The following is a 26,451-nucleotide window of genomic DNA, read 5'->3' as shown; positions in this document are numbered from 1 at the left end:
TAGCAACTAAACGACTCACCTAGGATGACAGTCCCGACGAACAGACTGAGCGTCACGCTGGTGAAAGTGGTGAATCTCTGGAATAAAACAGAAAAAAACGCGTTATATATCTGAATACAGGCCATAGGAAATTACATTACTTGTGGGTGTAATTGTGAACAGAGAGAAAATTGGGATACCTTCGGTGTAGTAACACTTCAAGTGCTGCTAAAACGAATGTGTGTGTGTGTGAATTCCAAAGGGACCTAACTGCTGGGGTCATCGGTTCCTAGACTTACACACTACTTAAACTCACTTATGCTAAGAACAACACACGCACCTATGACCTAGGGATGACTCGAACCTCCAGCAAGAGGTGTCGCGCAATCAGTGACATGGCGCCTCAAATCGCGTGGCCACCCCGCGCGGCTCTTGTAAGACGAAATGCGTTACATGTTGTTGTTGTGGTCTTCAGTCCTGAGACTGGTTTGATGCAGCTCATCATGCTACTCTATCCTGTGCAAGCTTATTCATCTCCCAGTACTTACTGCAACCTACTTCGTTCTGAATCTGCTTAGTGTATTCATCTCTTGGTCTCCCTCTACGATTTTTACCCTCCACGTTGCCCTCCAATACTAAATTGGTGATCCCTTGATGCCTCAGAACATGTCCTACCAACCGATCCCTTCTTCTGGTCAAGTTGTACCACAAACTTCTCTTCTCCCCAATCCTATTCAATACTTCCTCATTAGTTATGTGATCTGCCCATCTAATTTTCAGCATTCGTCTGTAGCACCACATTTCGAAAGCTTCTATTCTCTTCTTGTCCAAACTATTTATCGTCCATGTTTCACTTCCATACATGGCTACACTCCATACAAATACTTTCATAAATGACTTCATGACACTTAAATCTATACTCGATATTAAAAAATTTATTTTCTTCAGAAACGCTTTCCTTGCCATTGCCAGTCTACATTTTATATCCTCTCTACTTCGACCATCATCACTTATTTTGCTCCCCAAATAGCAAAACTCATTTACTACTTTAAGTGTCACATTTCCTAATCTAATTCCCTCAGCATCACCCGACTTAATTCGACTACATTCGATTATCCTCGTTTTGCTTTTGTTGATGTTCATTTTATATCCTCCTTTCAAGACACTGTCCATTCCATTCAACTGCTCTTAGAAGTCCTTTGCTGTCTCTGACAGAATTACAATGTCATCGGGAACCTCAAAGTTTTTATTTCTTCTCTACATCTACATCTACATCCATACTCCGCAAGCCACCTGGCGGTGTGTGGCGGAGGGTACCCTGAGTACCTCTATCGGTTCTCCCTTCTATTCCAGTCTCGTATTGTACGTGGAAAGAAGGATTGTCGGTATGCTTCTGTGTGGGCTCTAATCTCTCTGATTTTATCCTCATGGTCTCTTCGCGAGATATACGTAGGAGGGAGCAATGTACTGCTTGACTCTTCGGTGAAGGTATGTTCTCGGAACTTTAACAAAAGCCCGTACCGAGCTACTGAGCGTCTCTCCTGCACAGTCTTCCACTGGAGTTTATCTATCATCTCCGTAACGCTTTCGCGATTACTAAATGATCCTGTAAAGAAGCGCACTGCTCTCCGTTGGATCTTCTCTATCTCTTCTATCAACCCTATCTGGTACGGATCCCAAATTGCTGAGCAGTATTCAAGCAGTGGGGGAACATGCGTACTGCTACCTACTTCCTTTGTTTTCGGATTGCATTTCCTTAGGATTCTTCCAATGAATCTCAGTCTGGCATCTGCTTTACCGACGATCAACTTTATATGATCATTCCATTTTAAATCACTCCTGATGCCTACTCCCAGATAATTTATGGAATTAACTGCTTCCAGTTGCTGACCTGCTATATTGTAGCTAAATGATAAATAATGTTTCTTTCTGTGTATTCTCAGCACACTACACTTGTCTACATTGAGATTCAATTGCCATTCCCTGCACGATGCGTCAATTCGCTGCAGATCCTCTTGCATTTCAGTACAATTTTCCATTGTTACAACTCAATACACCACAGCATCATCTACAAAAAGCCTCAGTGAACTTCCGATGTCTTCCACAAGCAACGGTCCTATGACACTCCCCTGGGGCACACCTGAAATCACTATTACTTCGGAAGACTTTTCTCCATTGAGAATGAGATGCTGCGTTCGGTTATCCAGGAACTCTTCAATCTAATCACACGATTGGTCTGATAGTCCATATGCTCTTACTTTGTTAATTGTTACAGAATTTGTAACCTTTAACCCTTAAATAGTGTAATTGTTGGTGTTGTTATTGTGATTAGATGGTAGCTAGAAAACATCAGCTTTCTTTCCAAAGTTGCATATGATACAGTCTGGAAGCAAGATGTGATACTGAAACTTGTACAAGTCAACCCAAGCCCAAATATCGGCAATGTCATCAATGAAAAGCTCAAATCAATGTTTCCAAGAACGAATGAGCAACAACATGAGTTCACAGACGATGCGCCGGCCAGGGTGGCCGAGCGTTTCTAGGCGCTACATTCTGGAACCGCGCGAGCGCTGCGGTCGCAGTTTCGAATCCTGCCTCGGGCATGGACGTGTGTGATGTCCTTAGGTTATTTAGGTTTAAGTAGTTCTAAGTTCTAGGCGACTGATGACCTCAGACGTTAAGCCCCATAGTGCTCAGAGGCATTTGAGCCCACAGACGAAGCTACCCCTCTCCTGTTCAGTTTGCACATGTCAGGTATGCTTGAAATCACACCAGGAAATGTTTGCACTACAGTTGCCACAGTATTCTTCAACCACTGTTCTTTCAGAAATGCTTCCAGTCTTAGCTCGAGAGGTAATGATCACGCAAAAAATATTCCATTCCATTGTGGCAGGGTACTACAGCAACCAGTTTCGAATTATTCCAGAATAAAAGCGGTCTTAGTTGTTAAATTATTTAATATCAGTGACGCGTTTCACCCTTTTGGAGTATCATCAGATTGTGTAAAAGTAGCTAGATACGTAACCCATCCGTTATAAAGCCAGATAAAATGGAAAGTCGATGTAACAATAACTGAATATGTAATCTATCCGTCATAAAAACGTATCCAGTTACTGTTGCATCCGTTTTCCATTTTATATGGCTTTGTGACGGATGGCTTAGGTATCCAGCTACGTTCACACAAAGGGTGAAACGCTTCATTAATATTAGATAATTTCGTAACCAAGATTATGAACGAATGATCAAGCTCCTTTGGACGTCAGGTAAATCGCTCCTTTTCCGAATTACGGCTACGTGTCGGGTACTTCGTAGTGTTTTAAATTATTAAAGCTTTCCGTTCGTGATGGGATCTACAGATACGACGTATGAATGAAAGGAACTGTGTCGCCACATGTTCGCTGCACGAGTATGTCATCACACGCGATAAGCTGAGAAGCTTATCGGAGCGTGTCTTTGTAGCCAGAGCGCTCGGAGCTGCAGCGGACAGGTGCCGGAGGCGAATAGGCTCCTCGTGTGCTTTCCCCTGGCCTCGCGGACTTGTCTGCACTGCTGTGAGCGACGCGCGCCTTCAGCGACAATGCGGCGACCCCGGCGCCCCGCGGAGGCACGGGAAGGATCGCGACACGAGGTGGCGCGCCGTACAGCTCTCACCGGCCGCCGGCGGCCGTCTGCGGTTCGCCGCACGCCTCACGCCGACAGTCACGGCTGCCCACCGCTCAGCGGTTACCCCACTGCGGCGCCGGCCACCGCTCACGAAACCGGCGCCGTTATTTACGTCCGCTTCTAGCCTGTAAATTTTGTCGCAGACAAGCAGTTGAAGAGGGTAGCACGTTTCTGCCAGAGAAACCTTCCTCTCCCGTCTGACAATAACGGGACGTAACCTATTCGCCTGGGTGGTAACATATGCGAGTAACAAGGCGATCGCCAATTTCGTCCTAATTTATGGCATAAGTGGGCCTTGGCCAGATATGAAAGTGACAGAAGCAGAAGGTCCAAGTGACCACGCGCTTAGGAAAAGTAGCATTTTAGGCATGAGTCGGTCAAAGTGTCAGTCATTAATGCCAGCGCCGTTTTCGGGAAGCGGTTGGCGCAACGTAAAGCGTACGTAATATGAGGTTGTGGGGTCTAACTTCACGCTTCACTTTCTTTTTTCAGTTTTTATATCATCATCACCATTCACATAAGTTAGTCAGCCACAAAGTCCAAGCAGGTTCAAAGCAATGCGCGCTCAAGTTGGAGCCGCGCGACTGCTACGGTCGCAGGTTCGAATCCTGCCTCGGGCATGGATATGTGTGATGTACTTAGGTTAGTTAGGTTTAAGTAGTTCTAAGTTATAGGGGACTGATGACCACAGATGTTGGGTCCCATAGTGCTCAGATCCAAAGCAATGCGTGTTTTCGATGTGAAGTTCGTAATATTTGTACTTCGTAAGAACTGAATCATGCTGAATTCTGGAGACTGGCAACATCATTTCCTACTTTGGTTCGTCTCCAAAACCGTATCACGGGTATTTTGCTGCTGATATTACTTTTACATGTTGGTATACATGTCTGGGAGCTGCGGATGAACCTCATCCACACCCTTTCCAACACCGCCTCCCGTCTTTCTAGTACAAGCGCGTAAACGTCTAAAATCTTAATCCCTACTCTTTCTCAGATACGAAGACGTCTTCACGGACTCTTAGTTTTCTCTGGCAGATGTCGACGACTTGGTCACAATCGCTAGCATAACTATCGTTTTCAAACGTTCGTGCACACCATCTTAGTCACATTTGTATTGGAAAGAGTGAAAACGGTTTTATATGTACGAGGGCATGCTAAACAGCAGTGCCTCCGAAATTTTTATTCCTTTCTCAACATCGCTTGAAGGATTACATGCCAGGCATATTATTTGGCAGCCTTTCCCGCTCCACTGATGCAATTTACAATCCTCCGCCGCTAGAGAGCTCCGAATTGTAACGTGTAACAATGGCGGTGTGTAACGCCACTGCGTCGGTGCATGAGAAACAGAGTGCTGTAATCGAATTTCGAATTCGAAGGGTTCGTCCACACACGGAAAACCAACTTTTTCAGCATGACAATGGCAGACTACACACGAGCACTGCGACATCTGGAAGCAATCCGACGTCTTGGGTTCATTGTCATCGATCATCCTCCAGACACTCACGACTTGGCTCCCATCTGTTATTCACATGTTTCCAGAACTTAATTATAACACCTACGATGACTTCACTTTGGCACTGAAAAAGAGGTGCAAGCAGACGTAAGACTACGGCTCCGTCAACAAACTCAAACATCCTACACTGTCGGTATCAACAAACTGATATTTCGTTACGAGAAATATGTTCGTCGGCAGGGTGACTATGGTAATAAATAAATACGTACATATGAACCACAAAGATGTAGAATGTTAACAGCATTTGTTTTATTTAAGAAGCTTTAAGTGTTTTCACTTAAAAATCCGGGAGCATTACTTTTCAGTACGCCGTCGTAATATCTGTCCACTCGGAAACTGCTGTGGATAGATAATTCGTGTTGTATCGCGCTTGCGTAAAACTTAATTAAGCAGAAAACGGTTTTTTTTTATTTTTGGCCTCAAAATCACTGCATTGCGTGAGCACGTATATACCACATGTCTTATAGTATGTGGTATCTCTCAGGCCACAACACCATCATACCAGACCACATTTCTGCCAATAGATTCCAAGCAAGCGAGGGCCGAAATCACAGCTTGTATTTTGCACTTTATTTACCGTTGACGAGAATAATAAAATAATACACACAATAACCGTTTTGGATAGCAAAATAATACAACCAATAACCGTTTTAGACACAGTTAAATGGTCAATATCTCAAGAAGAAACTGTTTCCGTATATATGTTTCAACAATTTTTCCCTCTAGTTCTGATCAGTATCATTTATGCAGGGCGTCCAATTTATCTTGACGTCCCAAAATAACTTTATATCCAGGATCCAAATAAAAATTGTATCAAGCAGATATGTAGTTGACAGGACGGCAATAATGAGCACGATCGCCTATCTTGTAACTTTGTTCACTAGAAAGATATCGACAGTTCTGCGTCTTTTTTCAATAGCGTTCTATACCCGTATTTTTTATTCGGTAATTCGCTTCCACAGCTGAATAACTGTTCCAAAACGTATAGCAATGTACCATTCATGCAAAACTGACGTTACAAAAACGTAACACAACTTTGACTTCTAGTCTCCTGTACTAGCACACAAGCTATGTACACAGACTACCGTAAGTCGTCCACTTTCTGGATCCGGTAGTTACCAAATAAAAACACAAGGAAAATGCACACCGATCAAACAGTCAAACATTTTCAGTTGAAGATTTGCGTGAGTACAATGCACGCCAAATAAGAGAAGGTTGATATATTATTGGCCTATAGAGAACATAATAAAAATTTAACTAATGCTATATTAAAATGCGATGTATACTGGTTTTAGTAATGCCAATCTCCATATAATGGTTCAAGTGTAATGACGCTATGTGCATGTATTCATTTGTCATAAATTAAAACGTATTGACATGAAACGGTATTAATATTTAATACAGCTCGCAGACTTGACAGATAATTTATTTAAATATTATTTACATCTTTCAGTCGACAATTGTAAATGAACTTCTTTTGCTACTGCAAGTTATAAGCAAGCAACGATAACGATTATTAACTCTTACGAGTGTTGCGTTACTCGAGGATGCTAGGTTACCTCTGAATCATTGTGAGCAAAGAGAAGATAACTTACTATTTTATTTTTATCTGGACTGGGCTACGACGTTCTAAACGTGTAAAGGTGTTCAGTAGTTAGCAAGAAAACGTTTTTCTATTTATAAGTTCTAGATACGTAGGCTGGAACTTAAATAGTGGCAACACTGCTGTGGAGACACTATCCAATGGACTCTACCTCTGTCGCCGATAGCACACATTGTTGACATACCTATCCCCGAGAAAATAGACTCATCCGTCCCACCTCACCGGCGTGCGCACGATCGAGAAAAACACAATCACTTGTGAGCTAGCGGTCTATTGTAACGCACTTGGAGCGCTAGGAGCGCTAAGGAGAGACTTTCTTGAGGCGTATCAAATGGTTCAAATGGCTCTGAGCACTATGGGACTTAATATCTGAGGTCATCAGACTCCTAGAACTTAGAAGTACTTAAACCTAACTAACCTAAGGAAATCACACACACCCATGCCCGAGGTAGGATCCGAATTTGAGACCGTAGCAGTCGCGCGGTTCCGGACTGAAGCACCTAGAACCGCTCGGCCACCACGGACGGCTACGCTTTATCGTAACACTGGACGGGACATGAGCCACAACTGAAACGCCAATCCAACGATTGGCGTCACTGATGGTCGCTGCGAAAGTCGAAAGTGCATCAGAGCCCCAGTATGGTGAAAGTTATGTGATTGTCGTGTACGACAGTGATGGAGTTATCCTAACGCATTACGTTCCTCCACGGCAGACCGTCAATGCACAGTGTTACTGTTCGTTTTTGGAGCATCACCTGTGACCAGCTTTGCGGAAGAAACGGCGGCACTTTCTGCGAAATCCACCTACCATTTTGCACGACAATGCGCGGGCGCATGTAGCGCAAGCGGCGGGTGCTTGTTCGGTCGATGGGATTGGAAAGTACTGTACCATCCACCATACTGCCCGGACGTAGGTCCTTGTGACTTTGATTTGATTCCGAAGATAAAGGAACCACTACCTGGAATTCGTTTCAGAACTGTTCCAGATTTGACAGGCAGTAGACCGCTCCATTCGCACCATCAACAGAACAGGCTTTGCGGACCGTATACTACCCCTTCCACATCTCTGGCAACGGGTTCTACACAACGCTGGTGGCTACTCTGAAGGACAGTAACAGGTGCAAACATGTAATTCTTTTGTATTGGTTGTGAATAAATAGTTGCCACTATTTTAGTTCCAACCCTCGTATTTAGCTAGGTAATGCTTCTCTTCCACAAAACCTACTGAGATGATTAACGCTACAGATAGACGGTATTCAGAGAGTAGAATCAGTGATGAATCAAAGTGGGTTCGAGCCTGCTTGAAGTTCGGCTATATATATGGAATAATTTTCGCCGGTAAAGTCGTTATATCAAATATAAATTTTCTTCTTACGCAGACTAGTGATTATCACTCGATGGACAGAGCTACATTGCCTTGTAGTCTCCAGCCTGTCTGAAGAGCTCCACTTAATTCTTTTTCAAGTTCCAGCTTCGCAAGAAATACCAGCTGCAGCGGCGTGAAGCATACAGATTTACGGCAGCCATCTTTTTAACATTTTCAGCTCTAAGATATACCGAGCAGCTTGTCCAACAAACAAAAACTGCCATCAAAGAAGATCTGTTTCCTTAATCCCTTTTTTTCTCAGTTCACTATAGGAACTTGAACACGTCTATACAACAAAAATTTAATCAACTGCAATTTAATAATCTTAGACAGCATTTAAATGAACTTCAGTACGTTAGATTTGATAAAAGTAATGGGTTAGTGAACCAAATATCGGTAGCCATACAAATTACAAGAATTGTATAAGTAAATCAAATATTGCCCTGTCACTATTAAATAGCTATCTTTCCTGTTCAAGCTTTCATGTGCTCAAGTACGGATTTATTGCAACAGAAGCGAAAACAGTAATTTCGGCTGCTTCGTCTAAATGAGTTATACACTTTTTATTAAAACTTCACGTTTCTTGAAGCGTCATGAGACCAGAAAACATCCACAGACAATGTAGGTTCTTGGCAGGATATCATTCTCCGTAGAGCTTCTCCGCCTGAGAAGTATCACACCAACGTTCAATCACAATAAAAGTGAAGTAGTGACAACACCGTTTTAACTCGAGAACTGCCTTTATTGTGAACAACATATCATTTAAAAGTGCTATAGTCCTATACTAAATTTACCTGTGTTGTAAACCAGAAAATGTTAATGCAATTACTGATCTGGTAACTTACGTTCTCCGTAGATGAGCAGAATTTCCACTTCCCTTCGTACGTGTACATTGCAGTCACACACACCTTTAGCTGAACACACTTAACTGAAAGAACGGTACTGACATTTCCCTTGTGTTTCCATTTGTCTGCTGTCAGCTCCACCAAGTGGGCGAATTACGTTAGCACGTGTTCTAGTACACAAGACTAAACGACAGTTCTGTGTTACGTTTTCAATTACGTCGTTTATGTGAGTGATACGCTGTCGTTAGTTTTTTCACAGGTCTTTAGGGGAGTAAGTGGATTAACAAATAAAGAATAAAAAATATCCGATGCTTTTTAAAAGAAGACCTACTGCTGTTCATGTCTTCGTAAAGAATATTGTTACAAGAAAGGCAGTCATGCTGATTAATCTCTCCCTGATGGCTAAACAACATTTGCGTGATGCATTTTTTTGCATTTTGCTTCAGGACAAAGACTCATTTGGCGTGATCAAGATTAATAGGACATCCTCTATAACAATCGTCTGATATCGTACCGAATAAATGAAGAGCATGTGCACATCAAACCCCATTTTTGAGAAATAAATGCAACATTATCGAGTCTGTAATGTACTTGGACCTTATCTTGAAAAATCAAAACGAAGATAACCGAGTTATCACATTTGCAGATGGTAACCATCTGCAGTTGCCTGAACAGATACTTGACGTGTTAAACTACTTACACCGTTTCTGCATTTCACTGTCAACTCAAGTGCAGCACAGAATTTGTACTAATGAAATGTCGTAAATATTATACAATCGTTTTTAAAACTAAACTAAACTTACTTTCGATTATTCAGTAAATAATAAATTTAAGACGTTGTGCGTTGCGCAGCGAGGGATGCGACTGATGGCCTCATAGCAAAGATGGCGCTGTGTGTTGCGGAACCTCAAAGAAAAATTCGTTACCTCGTAAAAATAAAGCTGTTATCCCGAACCACTAATACTAAATTCTATATTCCTGAAGTTGTTAATGAGCAAACGTGCTATATACGCGCTATTATACTAAGAGTGATGTTCATATGTTGCGGATCCTATAACTGACGCCGAATCAATTAACCACAACCACGGTGGGGGAACGTATGCATGTACTGCTTTGCATCCCAGTCTACTTGCGGACCGCCTGTTATACCGGTGTTGCGTGTGTAATTACTGTATGTAAAATAACCGCTGATGCTGAGTAATTGGAACTGGTTATTGAACGCCAAATTAAAGTGAAAACTGCCAACGCTACCTGCTTTTAACGAAGAAAAGTTGCAGATGAAATTGCAATTTGGGAAAGGGGATAGCGTTCGAATCCTCTACGAGGTTTTCCTTTTTGTGTGGGAGTTACGGTTTTGCGTCATGGTTGACGAGCTGCGTGTGTATCATTCCCAGTTACGCTCTGCTCGTTGAGAGCCGCCGTTGTCGATCCAGAAACATGAGCATACTGTTTTTCTTCATTTTTTTGTAATCTGGTTTGACACTCTGCTTCATCTCTTCCTGTACTGTGCCGCGAAACTCTCTGCATAATACATCCAACAACCCAGATAATAGACTACCACATTTATTCCTATTTCCTGCTCCACGCAGCCTTAAGTTGATTAGTCCTGGTTGCCTGACACTCTTCCCGCTAAATGCTTTCCAGTATCTAAAAATGGCTCTGAGCACTATGCGACTTAACTTCTGAGGTCATCAGTCGCCTAGAACTTAGAACTAATTAAACCTAACTAACCTAAGGACATCACACACATTCATGCCCGAGGCAAGATTCGAACCTGCGACCGTAGCGTTCGCTCGGCTCCAGACTGTAGCGCCTAGAATCGCACGGCCACCCCGGCCGTCTCCAGTATCTATCCACGCTTTTTCTTCGTAATACTTTTTCATGCCATTTATTATCTACTCAGTTCCTGACGTTCTTCTGTATCATCACATCTCTGACACACTTTCTCCTTCTCCTTCTTTCCCACAGTCCAAGTTTCCTTCCGTAAAATGCTGTGTTCCTGGCTTACTACTTCCCAGACAGCTTCCTCCATTCTGTGTGACCTAGGAAGGTAACACACAGGTTAAAAAACACAACTGGTATTCGGGAGACCCCCGATGAAATCGGGATTTCAGTTCCTGGGTGCATGTCGTCTTCACACCTGCCGGCCGTTGTGGTTGAGCGGTTCTAGGAGCTTCAGTCTAGTACCGGGCGATCGCTACGGTCGCAGGTTCGAATCCTGCCTCGGGCATGGATGTGTGTGACGTCTTTAGGTTAGTTCGGTTTAAGTAGTTCTAAAGTTCTAGGGGACTGATGACCATAGATGTTAAGTCCCATAGCGCTCATAGCCATCAGAACCATTTTTCTTCCCACCTCTCTACATTTGCGGATACGGCCAGAATCATGACGAACACGATCATTTTGGTAGTCTAAGTTTTATGGCGCCAGGAAGCATATTGTAGCATACAGTTACTGACCTCCTGAATGCGGTGCATTTACGTGTTAACGTTACTGTGACACTTTACTCCTTCCCCAAGTGCATAACTGCTAGGTGCATTCGGTTCTGCCATAATTTTTATGGATGAAAATGCGGGCTCGTATCGAACAGTGCAGGTATGGGAGCTCTTGCAGCGAGAGAATATTTGGGGAATGGACTGGCCAGTCAGTTCTTCCGAGTGAAATCCTATCGAGCACATTTGGGATGCGTTCCAGCACGTCCGCGTGCACCGACGAGCATCTAGCAACTGTCAACAGTACGTGTGTAATGGAACGCCTTATCACAGGAACTCCTTATTAAACTTGCGGTCAGCATGGTAACACGTTGCAGAGCATGCATCGGCGTCCGTACTGATCACACACCCTATTAGGATCCATGTCCAGCCTTTTTTTAATATCCTGGAGACCATCATAAATCGCGGCGACTTCAGTGTAAGTACTGTCTTTGAATTAAAGTGCTATTTCCGTTCCTCTCCTGCGTGTTTATTTCAGTTACTTCCGTACCACACTGCAGCACTTCTTTCTGTGTATGGTCCAAGTTTCATTGGCATTGACGCATCATGCCAGCGATATTTTCGTCCTTAAGTTTTGCACTCCAGTGTATTTATTAAAGAGCCATTTTTTATGCGAAACCAATAGCTGCTGATAACGCAAAGCTCCACTGCTGTAAAGGCTAACTAATGCTGATCGCTTCGGAGAAAACTAACAGTAAATGAAAGTTTATCAGCAGCTCTTCGTTTTAAATCTTCTTCTCTTTTGGTATTGAACCCTGAGGTTGGTTTCCAGCAGCATGCCATTTCACTCTTCTGTTTGCGTTCTTCTCCGTTTCCAAATAACTCCAACAACCTGCATCACTCTTTAATCTGCTGCATGTTTCACATCCTTGGTCGCCCCCGGCGATTCCTTCCCCAACAGCTCTGCTATTGTACCAGTGGTTTTATTGTGTCGTAAAATGTGTCCAACTAGCTTTTCTCTTTTTTTTGGGGGGGGGGGGGGTGTACTCATAGAGATGTGGTGGCCTGTAATCTGTTCAGCATCTTTTCATTAGTAACTGTATCTCCAGCTGATTTTCAACATGCTTCTATAGCGCCAAATTTCCTGAGGTCCTAGCCGACATCTCTTCTGCTGTCATGGCCCACGCCCGTATTTCCAGACTGATTTTCTTGCTGGTGATGTATTGGTACATAAAGGAAAAGGCCCGACACTCTACGATAAAAGTTATTACCAATGACATTAAACACTAGCGAGGCCACTGTAAGCGTCGGCAAAGAGATATTTTGCTACGCCGGAAGGCGAAAGACAAATGATGGAGACATTTTTCAATTTGTTTGACTATCAGTTCTCGTCGCGAGAAGACGTATTTCTTGTAATACAGTATGGTGTCTGAATAATAATTTTATGAAAACATGAAGTCTGAGAGTTGGTTTTTGTGCTAAACTATGAAAGTTATTTTTTCTTCCACGCATTATCCAAATATCATGTCACTGTAGGTAGCTGCCTGTATCAAAAGAGGACGTCCGATTAAGAATCAATATTGTACACACGGTCAAGAATGAGAACTAATTATGGCGGAAGGAGAACCATTTAATCAACTTGTGTAAATGTCAACAGCAAAGAGAATACAGGAGTCGATGCAAGTTAAAAGTGAAAGACATTGCATTCGCTTGAAAATTTATAAGAAATTAAAAGAACAAAAGTGTGAAAAAATCAATTTGTTTAATTAATTATATTGTATTTTTTTATTATAAATTTGCTCAGTGAGTAAGTTCTTTCTCAACTTAAACACACTTTTTGCCTACTGTATTCGGTTCTTAATTACTTCTCAGCTTCCATCATCCCTTGAAATCCCGTTTCCCAAATAATTAGGCTTCTTCAGAGTGATATTTTCACTCTGTAGTGGAGTGTGAGGTGATATGAAACTTCCTGACAGATTAAAACGATGTGTCGGACCGAGACTCAAACTCGGAACCTTTGCCTTTTGCGCGCATGTGCTCTACCAACTGAGCTACCCAAACATGACTCATGACTCGTCCTCACAGCTTTACTTCCGCCAGTTCCTCGTCTCCTACCTACTTGAAAGTAAAGCTGTGAGGAAAAAATGTTCAAATGTGTGTGAAATCTTATGGGACTTAACTGCTAAGGTCACCAGTCCCTACGTTACACATTACTTACCCTAAATTATCCTAAGGACAAACACACACACCCATGCCGGAGGAAGGACTCGAACCTCCGCCAGCATCAGCCGCACAGTCCATGACGGCAGCGCCCTAGACCGCTCGGCTAATCCCCCGCGGCTGCTGTACGTACCAGTTGTGAGTTGTGCTTATGTAGCTCACACGGTAGAGCACTTGCAAAGGCAAAGGTTTTAATCTGCCAGGAAGTTTCAAGTAAACTTTTCTAACACGCAAAACTCCTTCCACTCCTCATTGACAGTCATTCACATTCTGCTGCAGTACTGCATATCATCACTTTATTCTTTCTATTGTTTATTCTTGTACCATACTGCTTACAGGAAAAAAAAGTGTAAAGGAAGATCAAAAATTTGCCATTTGAGGGCGTTGTGACAGTGCATGTGCAACGCAGCGCGCTTAAGCACCGACGTGTAGGGATTGTTGTCCCACTCGTGTCTTTCAGACGTGCGTGTGGCAAATGCGGAGGAGTGAACTACGGTGCCGTTATCATTAAATGCGTACTTACTGGGCCATCGTGCTCTTATTCTTTTCTTAATTAGTGAAAAACAGACGATGGTGTACATCCGTCGACGAATAAAATGGGAAATTTGTGGTAAGATCCTACGGGACCAAACTGCTGAGGTCATCGGTCCCTAAGCTTACGCACTACTTAATCTAAGTTAAACTAACTTGCGCTACGGACAACACACACAATCGTGCCTGAGGGAGGACTCGAACCTCAGACGGGGCAGCCGCGTGAACCGTGACAAGCAGCCGCAGGCCGCGTGGCTGCCACAAGGGTCTCGGCGATTGAACATTGTGTGTGGGGCAGCATATCTGTCGCAAATCACCGTTGTGGAATGTGGGACACGAAGTGCTGCTGCTTCATGATAACGCAGTCCCCATATCGCTAACATCGTAACGCAGAAGTTACCCCAACTGAAGTGAGAGACACTCGAGCATCCGCCTTATGGTCTTGATCCATGGCGATGCCATTACCACACTTTCGGTCCCTTAAAAACACCTTGCAGGCTCGACGATTCATGTCGAATGTGGATGTCAAGTAGGTAGCAACAGACTTTTTTATGGAGCAAGACATGGTATTTTATCAAAGGAATATCTTCAACCTGGTGCATCTGTGGGATGATTACCTCAATACTCACGACGATTTTGACTGATTGCATATCTATTCGGAAATGTACGGCTTTCAAAATGGTTCAGATGGCTCTAGGAACTATGGGACAACATCTGAGGTCATCAGTCCCCTAGAACTTAAACCTAACTAACTTAACGACATCACACACATCTATGCCCGAGGCAGGATTCGAACCTGCAGCCGTATCAGTAACGCGGTTCCAGACTGAAGTGCCTAGAACCGCTCGGGCACAGCTGCCGGCACGGCTTTGGAAAGGAAGCCTTTTTTATCACCCTTAATATAACTTGGAAGCTTCAACTTCAGACGGTTTTAAAAAAGCTAGACATATGGATGGTATCGAAAAATTCAATTTAAGTAGTTTCATAGACATTATCAGAATTAAAGAAAGTTTTCAAATCTAATGAACACGAGGCTGAAATAGGATCGACAAATGTGACAGGCACAGCGACACGTTACAAAACATACACGATTGTGCTAGGTGTTCTAGGGTCCTCAGGTATCGCTGCTACACAGAATGAATCTGATAACAGTTTGAGGCAGCGTTCTCGCTAATGGTCATAAATCCTACAAACCTGTCAGTAGTTGCAACTGACTGAGAAATTTATGTGTCGGTGCGAAAAACGCCGGCAGTATCGGCGGCGTGCGATCTGCGGCGCTATCAGGTGGTGGGGGGAGTGTGTGCTCCCGCTCCGCCACGCCAGTCCTCGCCTTAAATCAACAGGCGTGCCGTGGCCCACCGTGGGGGCAGCCGCTGCGAGCCTGCTCTGGGCCCCGGTTGCTGTGGGTATTAGCGCCGTATCGGCCGCCAGCATCTGCAGAGAAAGCACTCCTCCCCCCCCCTCCTCCCACCCTCCCCCGCAATGGCAACTTAATTAGCGGCCGCGCCGGCGGCATTCCGGCCTCTCGCCGCAGGTGGCGCTGGCCCTTCCTGAGGAATAGCACCGTTTAGGGGCACGCCGTATCGCGCAGTCCATCTCAGTCCCCGCCGCAGCGCTCCCGTCTGAAACTGTAGCGGCGCTACTTTACATGCACTGTTGACACCTATACGCAATCTCGGAAGCGTTATCTGCATCTGCACTGAACAGAGCGCGCGGTAGGGGTTGCTTTTAATGGTGTCCCTCAGAAATAGAATGTGATTACAGTGATAACTCGTTGCCCTACACGCTGACATTCCTCTGTAATTATGGCTTTATTTATAAATAACTTTTCTGTTACCTGTGACAGTTTTCTTTTATTTACACTACTGGCCATTAAAATTGGTACACCACGAAGATGACGTGCTACAGAAGCGAAATTCAAGAAGAAGATGCTGTGATATGCAAATGATTACACTTTCAGAGCATTCACACAAGGTTACCGCCGGTGGCGACACCTACAACGTGCTGACATGAGGAAAGTTTCCAAGCGATTTCTCATATACAAACAGCAGCTGACCGGGGTTGCCTGGTGAAACGTTGTTGTGATGCCTCGTGTAAGGAGGAGAAATGCGTACCATCACGTTTCCGACTTTGATAAAGGTCGGATTGTAGCCTATCGCGATTGTGGTTTGCGACATTGCTGCTCGTCTTAGTCGAGATCCAATGACTGTTAGTAGAATATGGAATCGGTGGGTTCAGGAGAGTAATAAGGAACGCCGTGCTGGATCCCAACGGCGTCGTATCACTAGCAGTCGAGATGACTGGCATCTTATCCGCATGGCTGTAACGGATCGTGCAGCCACGTTTCGATCCTTGAGTCAACAGATGGGGACGTCTGCAACACAACAACCATCTGCACGAACAGTTCGACGACATTTGCAGCAGCATTTCTATCAGCTCGGAGACCATGGCTGCGGCTACCCTTGACGCTGCATCACAGACAGGAGCGCCTGCGATGGTGTACTCAACGACGAACCTGGGTGCACGAATGGCAAAACGTCATTTTTGCGGATGAATCCAGGTTCTGTTTACAGCATCGTGATGGTCGCATCCGTGTTTGGCAACATCGCGGTGAACGCACATTGGAAGCGTGTATTCCTCATCGCCATACTAGCGTACCACCGGGCGTGATGGTATGGGGTGCCATTGGTTACACGTCTCGGTCACCTCTTGTCCGCATTGACGGCGCTTTGAACAGTGGGCGTTACATTTCAGATGTGTTACGACCGGTGGCTCTACCCTTCACTCGATCGCTGCGAAACCCTACATTTCAGCAGGATAGTGCACGACCGCATGTTGCAGGTCCTGTACAGGACTTTCTGGATACAGAAAATGTTCGACTGCTGCCCTGGCCAGCACATTCTCCAGATCTCTCACTAATTGAAAAGGTCTGATCAATGGTGGCCGAGCAACTGGCTCTTCACAATACGCCAGTCACTATTCTTGATGAACTGTGGTATCGTGTTGAAGCTGCATGGGCAGCTGTACCTGCACACGCCATCCAAGCTCTGTTTGACTCAAGGCCTAGGCGTATCAAGGCCGTTATTATTGCCAGAGGTGGTTGTTATGGGTACTGATTTCTCAGCATCTAAGCACCTAAATTGCGTGAAAATGTAATCACAAGTCAGTTCTAGTACAATATATTTGTCAAATGAATACCCGTTTATCATCTGCATTTCTTCTTGGTGTAAGTTATTCTCCATTTATACTTTGCACAGAAAATTTTGCGTGGTGTGGAACATAAGTGAGACTCTCTCCACAGATGGACCATAAGAAAATTTAATGTCAGCAGAACAAAACAGAACCTAGCACTTCAAATCATTACACAACATTGGAATCGCACATGGAGCAAAACGCACTTGAAAATGGGAATCATAAAACAATTGAGACAGGTAGCAGAAAAGATATTTAATAACGCACCTATTGTTTCCAAAGTCGCAGGCTTTCACAAACCATTTATAATGGATCAAACCAGACTCTGTATTTATCTTTATCATCCCTAAGTGAATGATTAGTAAGAAATTGAGAAATACTCGTTTGTTGCACTCTGAAAACCTAATCTTAGAATTTTTTAAAGTAGGTTTACGCGCACTATTACGTTAGTTTTTCAAACACTGTAAGCTTTCATGAAGACAGACCGTGGCCGACGTATAAAACAATACCCTGAGGTTTCGTCTGTAACTGTGAGAGTCGTCTTCAGGAGGTAAACTGCAGCTGCATCCGCCGGCCGGTGTGGCAGAGCCGTTCTAGGCCCTTCAGTCTGGAACCGCGCGACCGCTGCGGTGGAAGGTTCGAATCGTGCAGTCCTGCCTCGGGCATGGATGTATGTGATGTCCGTAGGTTAGTTAAGTTTAAGTAGTTCTAAGTTGTGGGGGACTGATGACCTCATATATATATATATATATATATATATATATATATATATATATATATATATATATATATATATATATTTTTGACACGACGGACCGTGAATTTACAGAAATATGTCATTACTGGAGCCAAAATTTTTGTATCTGCGTTTGCGTTTTTGTTCTTATTTTCAGCATACCTATCTTAACTGCAATTTTATAGCACAAAGTTTAAACCTGTATATCAACCTCTTTTACGTACTCCGTTACGAGATAGTTTCTAAGTACATTGAAACTGTAGGATAAGCAGGTAACAGTTGAAGGACGGGGAAAGCAGTATAAGATAGTCAGCGACGCTTCGTAACGTTGTGAAATTAACCGGAGCTCTTCTGAGAATTTGCAAACAGCGAGGCGAGAATCCCCGCCATGGGAGGTCTCTTGCTAGCGTACGAACCGGACCCCTGGAAATGACACTTCCTTGCCTGCGTGCTGCCCGCTGCGCAATAACAAAGTCATTATGTTTAATGCAAAACCCACGTGTATTCATGAATGAGAAATGAGCCTGGATTTTCGGCTAAGCGTTCACTCTTTATTTTTTTATGGGTTGCTCACGAGGAGGTCGTAAAATTCCTGGCGATATCTGCGCAGATTTCACTTCCAAACACGCGTGCACGCTTGTTGCGTCCTCCCGACTGTGTGCATGCGCTTGATGTGCTCGTTATTCTCGAAATACGTTTTGTCCAGTGTGGTGCGTTGTGATGCCACATTCTGCATGGTGGGAAGGTGGGAAGGTGAGGGTCAAACTGTTATCAACACATCGGAACTACTTAAGAGGCTAATAGGCCTTTGTAGCTACCAGTGAAATTACGATACATGAATTAATTCTGACCGTAATTTTATTCGTGATTTTAAGTGATTTGTGAGAGAGCACGAGAGATACTAAACGTAAGGGGCGATAAAAAAATTTCCTTTCGAAGGTCACCTACATGTCCTACATATCAGTGCTTATATGCAGGCATCGGAGTCGGGCTGGTTCATATACGCTGCAGTAACGGCGTCAAACCGAAACTTTTTCATAATCTCCATCTAGTAATTATGTCCCATTATTGAGATACTGTCCCATAACTTTGCGAAATGTAACTGTAATTAATTTAGAAGATAGTAATTGGCGTTTTCCATTGTGAAGGATCCTTTTCTGCTAAGTTTGAATACACTGGAAAGGCGTCAGAGAAGTGGTTCAGGCCAGTGTCTTGCAACGGAACGTATCTAAGCATTTCGCCCAAAACAGCGCATATGAATACGGTTAGGTTGACTACGAAATGTTGGCGTCTCTGCGTAGTCTGCGGTTTTTTTCGAAACCCGAGGTGTTAAATAAGCTTCACAGCGGAGATCTGTCGCACTGAGACTCGAGTTCTTCTGCCGTCAAGATGCGTTTCCCTGCTTGTTCCAGTGCCCCATGTGCCAACGTCCAGCTTCCTGAGTGCCATGTTGAGGCGGTCTTAACTTACAAGGGGACTGTGCTTACTCGTCATCACCGATTTCGCCAGAATTATGGTGTATGCAAGGCTTGGCCAGAAAAGCAACTGCCGGAAGTGGAAGCTCCAGATGGCCATAGATTTTAAAAAGTAGCAATTTTGGCGCATGTCGGGTGAGGCAAGAGTTGTTTACGTTAGCGTTGCTTCCAAGCAGCGGTTGGCGCAGCGGAAAAAGTACAGAACTGCAGTCTCAAGGTCGTGGATTCGAATCCCTATCGAAAGTATCTTACACTACAAATACATCGAAATAATGCTCAGTATTCTGCAGCTGTGCGTATACTATGATATGACAGTTTTCTGTTTGTGGTGGCTAATATACTTAGTCAGGTACATGGTTGTAGTCTCTTTATGCTACACACGCACACAAATGTACAGGCCTACCTATCCTCATGTAATATAGATGTATTAGAACGTGAAAAGAAACCGGAATCACAAGATATGTAAGTTACTTGGGTTATAAAGTATTCATATGAACTGTAGTCAATGTGTAAACCAATGTCTATTTTTGAACGTATTACAGCTCCTTGAAAATGGCGCACGGTTGAAATCAGCCAATTGCACAGATAATAAACAGGATACAGCTTACTTGGACCATATTTCCATTCTCAAAACACGTTGAGGCAGTGGACCCTCACTAGAATAAAATTTTAAATAGAGAAATAGCTTGAAGGTGGTTCGAGGGGCCCTCTACGGGCACTACATTGCTAGTCGCAGAGTAATCATGTACACACAGATGTAAGAAGAGCCCACCTCGGTTCTCTTCTTTTCCAGTTTCCCCATAGTACATCCGTTTCTCCCTCGCTCCATTTGCAAGTGGAACAGAAATGGAATGTCTAACAATGGTACAAGGTACCCTCGTTACTCATCGTTTGGTGTCTTGCAGAGTATACACTATGCGATCAAAAGCATCCGGACAACCCCAGAAACATACGTCTTTTTCATTTTGCTGCCACCTACTGACAGGTACTCCACATACGACCTCAGTAGTCATTAGACATCGTGAGAGAGCAGAATAGGGCGCTTTGCGGAACTCATGACTTCGAACGTGGTCAGGTGATTGGGTATCACTTGTCGCATACGTCTGTGAGCGAGATTTCCACACTCATAAACATCCCTAGGTTCACTGTTTCCGATGTTGTAGTGAAGTGGAAACGTGAAGGGACACGTACAGCACAAAAGCGTACAGGCCGACCTCGTCTGTTGACTAACAGAGACCACCGACACTTCAAGAGGATTGTAACGTGTAATAGGCATACATATATCCAGACCATCACACAGGTGTTCCATACTGCATCAGGATCCACTGCAAGTACTATGAGAGTTAGGCGGGAAGTGAGAAAACTTGGATTTTATGGTCGAGCGGCTGTTCATAAGCCACACATCACACCAGTAAATGCTTGGTGACAGGATCGTAAACATTGGACGATTGAGCAGTGGAAAAACGTTGTGTGGAGGGACGAATGTGGCGATCCGATGGCAGCGTGGGGTTACGGTGAATGCCCGGTGAACGTGCCAACAGTCAAATTCTGAGGCGGTGGCATTGTGGTGCGGTCGCGTTTTTCATGGAGGGGGCTTGCACCCCTTGTTGTTTTGCATGGCACTATCACAGCACAGGTCTACGTTGATGTTTTAAGCACCTTCTTGCTTCCCACTGTTGAAGAGCAATTCGGGAATGACGATTGCATCTTTCAACACGATTGTGCACCTGTTCATAATACACGGCCTGTGATGGAGTGGTTACACGACAATAAGATCCCTGTAATGGGCTGGTCTCCACAGAGTCCTGATCTGAATCCTGCAGAACACCTTTGGGATGTTTTGGAACGCCGACTTCGTTCCATGCCTCACCGTCCGACACTGATAGCTCTCCCCAATGCAGCAGTCCGTGAAGAATGATCTTCCATTTCGCAAGAAACCTTCCAGCACCTGACTGCCTGCGAGAGTGGAAGCTGTCTTCAAGGCTAAGGATGGGCCAAAACCATACTGAATTGCAGTATTACCGATGGAGGACGCCACGAACTTGTGAGTCATTTTCAGCCAGGTGTCCGGATATTTTGGATCCCTTAGTGCATATGTTGATGAAGAAGCTGTGTTTGGGACCGAGGGAGAGAGTGCCAGTAACAAATTGTCACGTCTCCTTCCCCTCCCCCCCCATCCCTCTTCCGTCCCCTCCAGAACGGAAAGCTATGATGAACAATGGCTCCGCCTGTAATGATGTCGATGCTGACAGCCCTTTAACCGCAGGCTGCCTTTCCTCCTGTGGAGAGCGCGACGCGGCCGTAGCAGAGGTGAGAGGAGAGCAGATGCGTGTGCGCCTGCGTATGACCTCGTCAGGCGGTGGCGCCGGTGAGCGGACGGCGCGCCGAGCAAGGCCGCCAGTCCACGCCTGAACAGGCATTCAGCCGCCCTCCCCCACACATTAGCTGTCCGCGTCTCAGACTCTGCCCTTCCGCCTCCCATTGTCGCAGATTCCGCGGCTCGCACAGAGAACGACCGACATCCTCATATCACTTTATATAGGTCACCGTTCAAGACAACAAAACAACTGGTCTGACGAGTGGCTGATAGTTAGTTAGTTAGCTAGTTACACATTCCATAGATCAATTGTCGAAATGATGTTATAGGGTACGCAGTGCGTCCCAGTCAATCCAAGACTGTGGTTATGAAAAATAAAAGTCATGGATCGTGTTTACAAAATCACTGTATTTCTTCAAAATGGCATCCCCCTGAATCAGTACAAAGCTGAAATGGTTTTAAAAGTGTTTTTTGGAATTGTACTTAGCACTGCAGTACAATTTTCTTGGATGTCCTCAATTGCAGTAACTATGTCCTTTCATAGCCAACTTCAATTTGGGGAACAAGATGTTCGCTGGGGTCAAATCCAGCAAATACGGAGGGTGATCCAGGACTGTGATCCTTTTGCTGCCCAAAAACTCGCACAGTTTTCGCCTTGTCGCCTCGGCCATTCTCGTGGAGGAGCTACCAGGAACCTGCCTTTCGATATTCGGGTCGAATTCGATGGAATCTCGACCACAAACGATGGAGAACTCAAAAACCCTTGACGCTGCCTCGCTATTCCACCACCATTTTCCGGCAAGTGTCAGACACGTAATGTCACATTTTCAATTAGGACGCCTGCTGCAACTAAGATAGCAGTTTGATCTTCTGCAAGGCTGTTGTTGAAATTTGAAAGACCGCAACGTCACAACTCGTCATGAGATAGGATTGCAGTTTAGAATTTCACACAAATAGTCCTAATGGAACTCGGACACACTGTGTATGTAAACATTATTAGTTATAAAGTTACTGGACACATTATTGTTCTTGTGCTATTCCCACATCTACACTTAAAAACACATTTTTCCTTTAGCCTTTACTGGATTCCCCTTTTTTAAGTAGAAATCCTTGAATGGAACAGAAAGAGTTGTCCAGGAGAAATTACCTTAAGTTAGATTAAAAACTTGCTTAGCTACCTGACAGGCATTTTATGTCATTTCGCAAATTATCACAAATTTTTATTGCTGCATACTGAACTCCTTTCTGAGCCAACGATAGCTTTAACAATTGGTAATAAAGGTCATTTTTCCCTCTAGTGTTGTAGGTATGGACATCATTGTTGTCCTCAAATTGCGGAAGATTATTTGTAACGAATTTCATTAGCGAATATATGCATTGTGATGGCGCAATTAAAACGCCTAACTCCTTGAACAGATACTTACATGACTTCCGTTGGTGAACAACACAGTATTCTTATTTCTCGCTTTTGTTAAATCAGTACTTCCTTCCTAAGTGATGAGTTACCTCAGAAAATTATTGTGTAAGTCATTACCGAGTACATATATGCAAAATATGTGGCAAAGTTGATGCGTTTGTTTCCAACGCTATCAATCACACCAAGAGCGAAGGTAGTTCATCTTAATTGTTTCAGAAGATCAGCAATATGCTTCTTCCAGTTCCAGTTTTCATCAACATATACACCCAAAAATTTGGAGCATTCAACTGTATTTTAGTGCTCAACGCACTATTTACTGCACAACTAGCGAAATCTCCCTCCCCCTCACGCCGAAAGCAGGAGAAGTAGCATTTTTGATAGTTCATATCAAATTTGTTTTGCTTACACTTTTGTTGGCCACACACACACACACACACACACACACACACACACACACACATACACAAAGGGAGGTTGGGGGAGGGTGGGAAGAGAGTAGGAGGGCAATACGTCTACACAGAAATAAAACAAATTTATACCAAGCAAACTAATAACTTTGCACGCAGAATTACAGCAGTTCCCATGTTAAATATTTTAATTAGTAGCTACGTCTTCAGACAAATGCTTGAATTACACAATACACACACAAGAAGGTCTGGAAAAGACACGACTGATTTCATCGTGAATATGACGAAGGTGCTTGCAAATAAATCGTAGACACGACTTTCCTTCCGTGTCCACATGGTGAAAAACGCAGAAATCACCAGGAGACATAAAAGTAACTGGGAATACTGTTTCACTGTACTTAAAAGTTGAGACGTAACTGCTTTACATTTGTAATTGATGCGAATACAAGGGAAACTGTGAAAAATTAAAAAAAAAACTGAAGACTGCTTTCACAAAAAAGCGAAATACGGGTTGCATGATAAATAACCAAACTGCAGCACGCGAAGGGAGTTTACTTGGCTCAATAACGGATGACCATTCTGCTGACTGTGCGAGAGAGTGTGTAAACTTCAGAGAGTGAACTGTTTTGCTGGTGGCATATAGCATCTGAAGCATACATCTGGTTTCTGGTATTTTTTGCCGGGCGTGCTAATTTCAATCGTTAAGCTTTAAGCTGCACTTTTATTTTGCCAAATGACTGCCGATAACAAGTACCATTAAGACACGCTCTAGCGCGCATTCGTCAAACTCGCTTACCCAAGTAAGCGAGTTTGACGACCCGCGCGCCAGTGGATGGCTTGTTGATGATATTGGTTACCGAAACTGACAGTCATTTGATAAAGTCAAAATGCGATTATAGGCTAAAGCAATTTTTTTTCTGCTTGTGTTGATTGCTGTTCCAACAATCAATACGTCCAGAATATGTAAGGAACCTTGAACTTGTGATGGCACAGTACGTAGTAATCTACATCTACACCTATATGACTACTCTGGAATTCACAATTAACTACTTGGTAGAGAGTTCAGCTAACCAACTTCAAGCAAGTTCTCTAACGTTCTACTCTCGAGCAAAGCGCGACAAAAACGAATAGTTAAATCTTTCCGTGGGGGCTCTCATTTGCCTTATTTTATTACAATGATGATTTGCCCCTGTGTAAGAGGGTGTCTACAAAGTGTTTTCGCATTCCGGGGAGGAAGCAGGTGATTGAAATTCCTTGAGAAGGCACTGCCGCGACGAAAAACATCTTTGTTTTAATGATTTCCACCTCAATTCGCGTATAATATCCGTGATACGCTCTCCCCTGTTTTGCGATAGTACAAAAGAGCTGCCATTTTTTGAATTTTTGGACATCCTTTGTCAGTGATATCTGATGCGGACCCCACACTGGGCAGCAGTACTCCAGAAAAAGACAGACACTCGTTGTGTAGGCAGTTCCTTTCGTAGACTCGATGTATCTCCTAGGTGTTCTGCCAGTAAATCGCAGTGTTTGGTTCGCTTTCCTCACAACATTGTCTACATGACCGTTCCACTTTGAGTTATCCGTAACTGAACTCACAGTCTTTGGATTTATCCCGTAACCAAAATTTAGCGGGTTTCTTTCAGTACTCATTTCGTACTCTTTACTTATCTAGAATCATCTGATGACTCTATTAGACGATAAGTGACAGGATCATATACAGTAAATCCAAGAGAGATGCTCAGACTATCTCCTAAATCGCTTATACACGGTCCAGTCACATTAATGTGACAACCGCTTGTGTTCGACATTAATGAGCAATAGCCGCTCACAGACGGCAGATGGCACCACTAACAGAGGAGGGTATAAGAGCCGTGTCAGATGGACACGGTGGCAGGTGTGAGCGACAGCTGCGGCGATGGTACGGGTAACTGACCGACCCGATAGTTCCACGCAACTTTTTCCTGTTTTCTCTATTGATCTGTGTTCAGTTTTTCAAGGCCTATCCACTGTGACAACTTATAACTAAATATGAGGGGGGTGCGATGGGGAGGTTCCCTTGTAAGAGCAGCAGCATAAGTTTACCGTACTCGCCTGGCCATCACACTCTTCAGATTCGTAAACCCAATGGAGAATCTGTGCGACCACGTCGAACGGGTTGTTCGTGCCATGAAAGCTCAACCGAGAAACCGAGCGAAGATGGCCACGGTACTCAGTCGACATGGCTCCACATTTCTGTCGTTACTTTCCAGAACTTCACTGACTCTCTTCCTGCATGTCCGCCATGCAAAAGGTGGTTATTCAGACTTTCGGTCTGTGTGTAGCTGAGAAGCAGCAGAGGGCCTATAACATTTCCATGGAGGGCGTCAGATATCACTTCTGTCTGGCTACTCGTCAGTTAGTAAGTGTTCTGACTTTACTGATAGGATCATTACGAAGTGCTCATAGCACGCAGTGAGGTATCTGTGACTATTGGCGGTTTTTTTTCTGTAGTCGGGACGGCCACGCAGAGTGTAGTGGCGGCCGGCAGTGTCTGCGCGAGGGAACGCGGAAAGCCGGGCTGTCCGGCCGGCCAGGTGGCGGAGGACGAGGCAAGTGAGCCACTGGGTCACCAACTCTCTCCGGCCGAGCCGCGCCGAGCCGCCCGGCTTTCTTCCTGCTGCTGCTGCTGCTGCTGCTGCCGCTGCTGCAACATGCTAATGGGCGCCACGACGCCGCGAGACGCCTGCACGCTGCCCGCACTAGCGCCTCTGCGTAGGTCT

General features: G+C 44.3%; 1 protein-coding gene across 1 annotated transcript in view; it reads right to left on the bottom strand.

The window, feature by feature from the left end:
- Positions 1–26,451, bottom strand: part of LOC126356042 (dual oxidase maturation factor 2-like) — a 995,426-nt gene that overhangs the window by 397,187 nt on the left and 571,788 nt on the right. Inside the window, exon 3 of the mRNA XM_050006722.1 lies at positions 20–77. Coding sequence (XP_049862679.1) covers positions 20–77 — 58 coding nt within the window. The remainder of the gene's footprint in view (positions 1–19; positions 78–26,451) is intronic.

This window comes from Schistocerca gregaria, chromosome 3 (genome assembly GCF_023897955.1).
Source record: "Schistocerca gregaria isolate iqSchGreg1 chromosome 3, iqSchGreg1.2, whole genome shotgun sequence".
NCBI lineage: Eukaryota > Metazoa > Arthropoda > Insecta > Orthoptera > Acrididae > Schistocerca > Schistocerca gregaria.
Note: the sequence above shows the minus strand (reverse complement) of the source record. Positions and strands in the feature narration are given on the sequence as shown.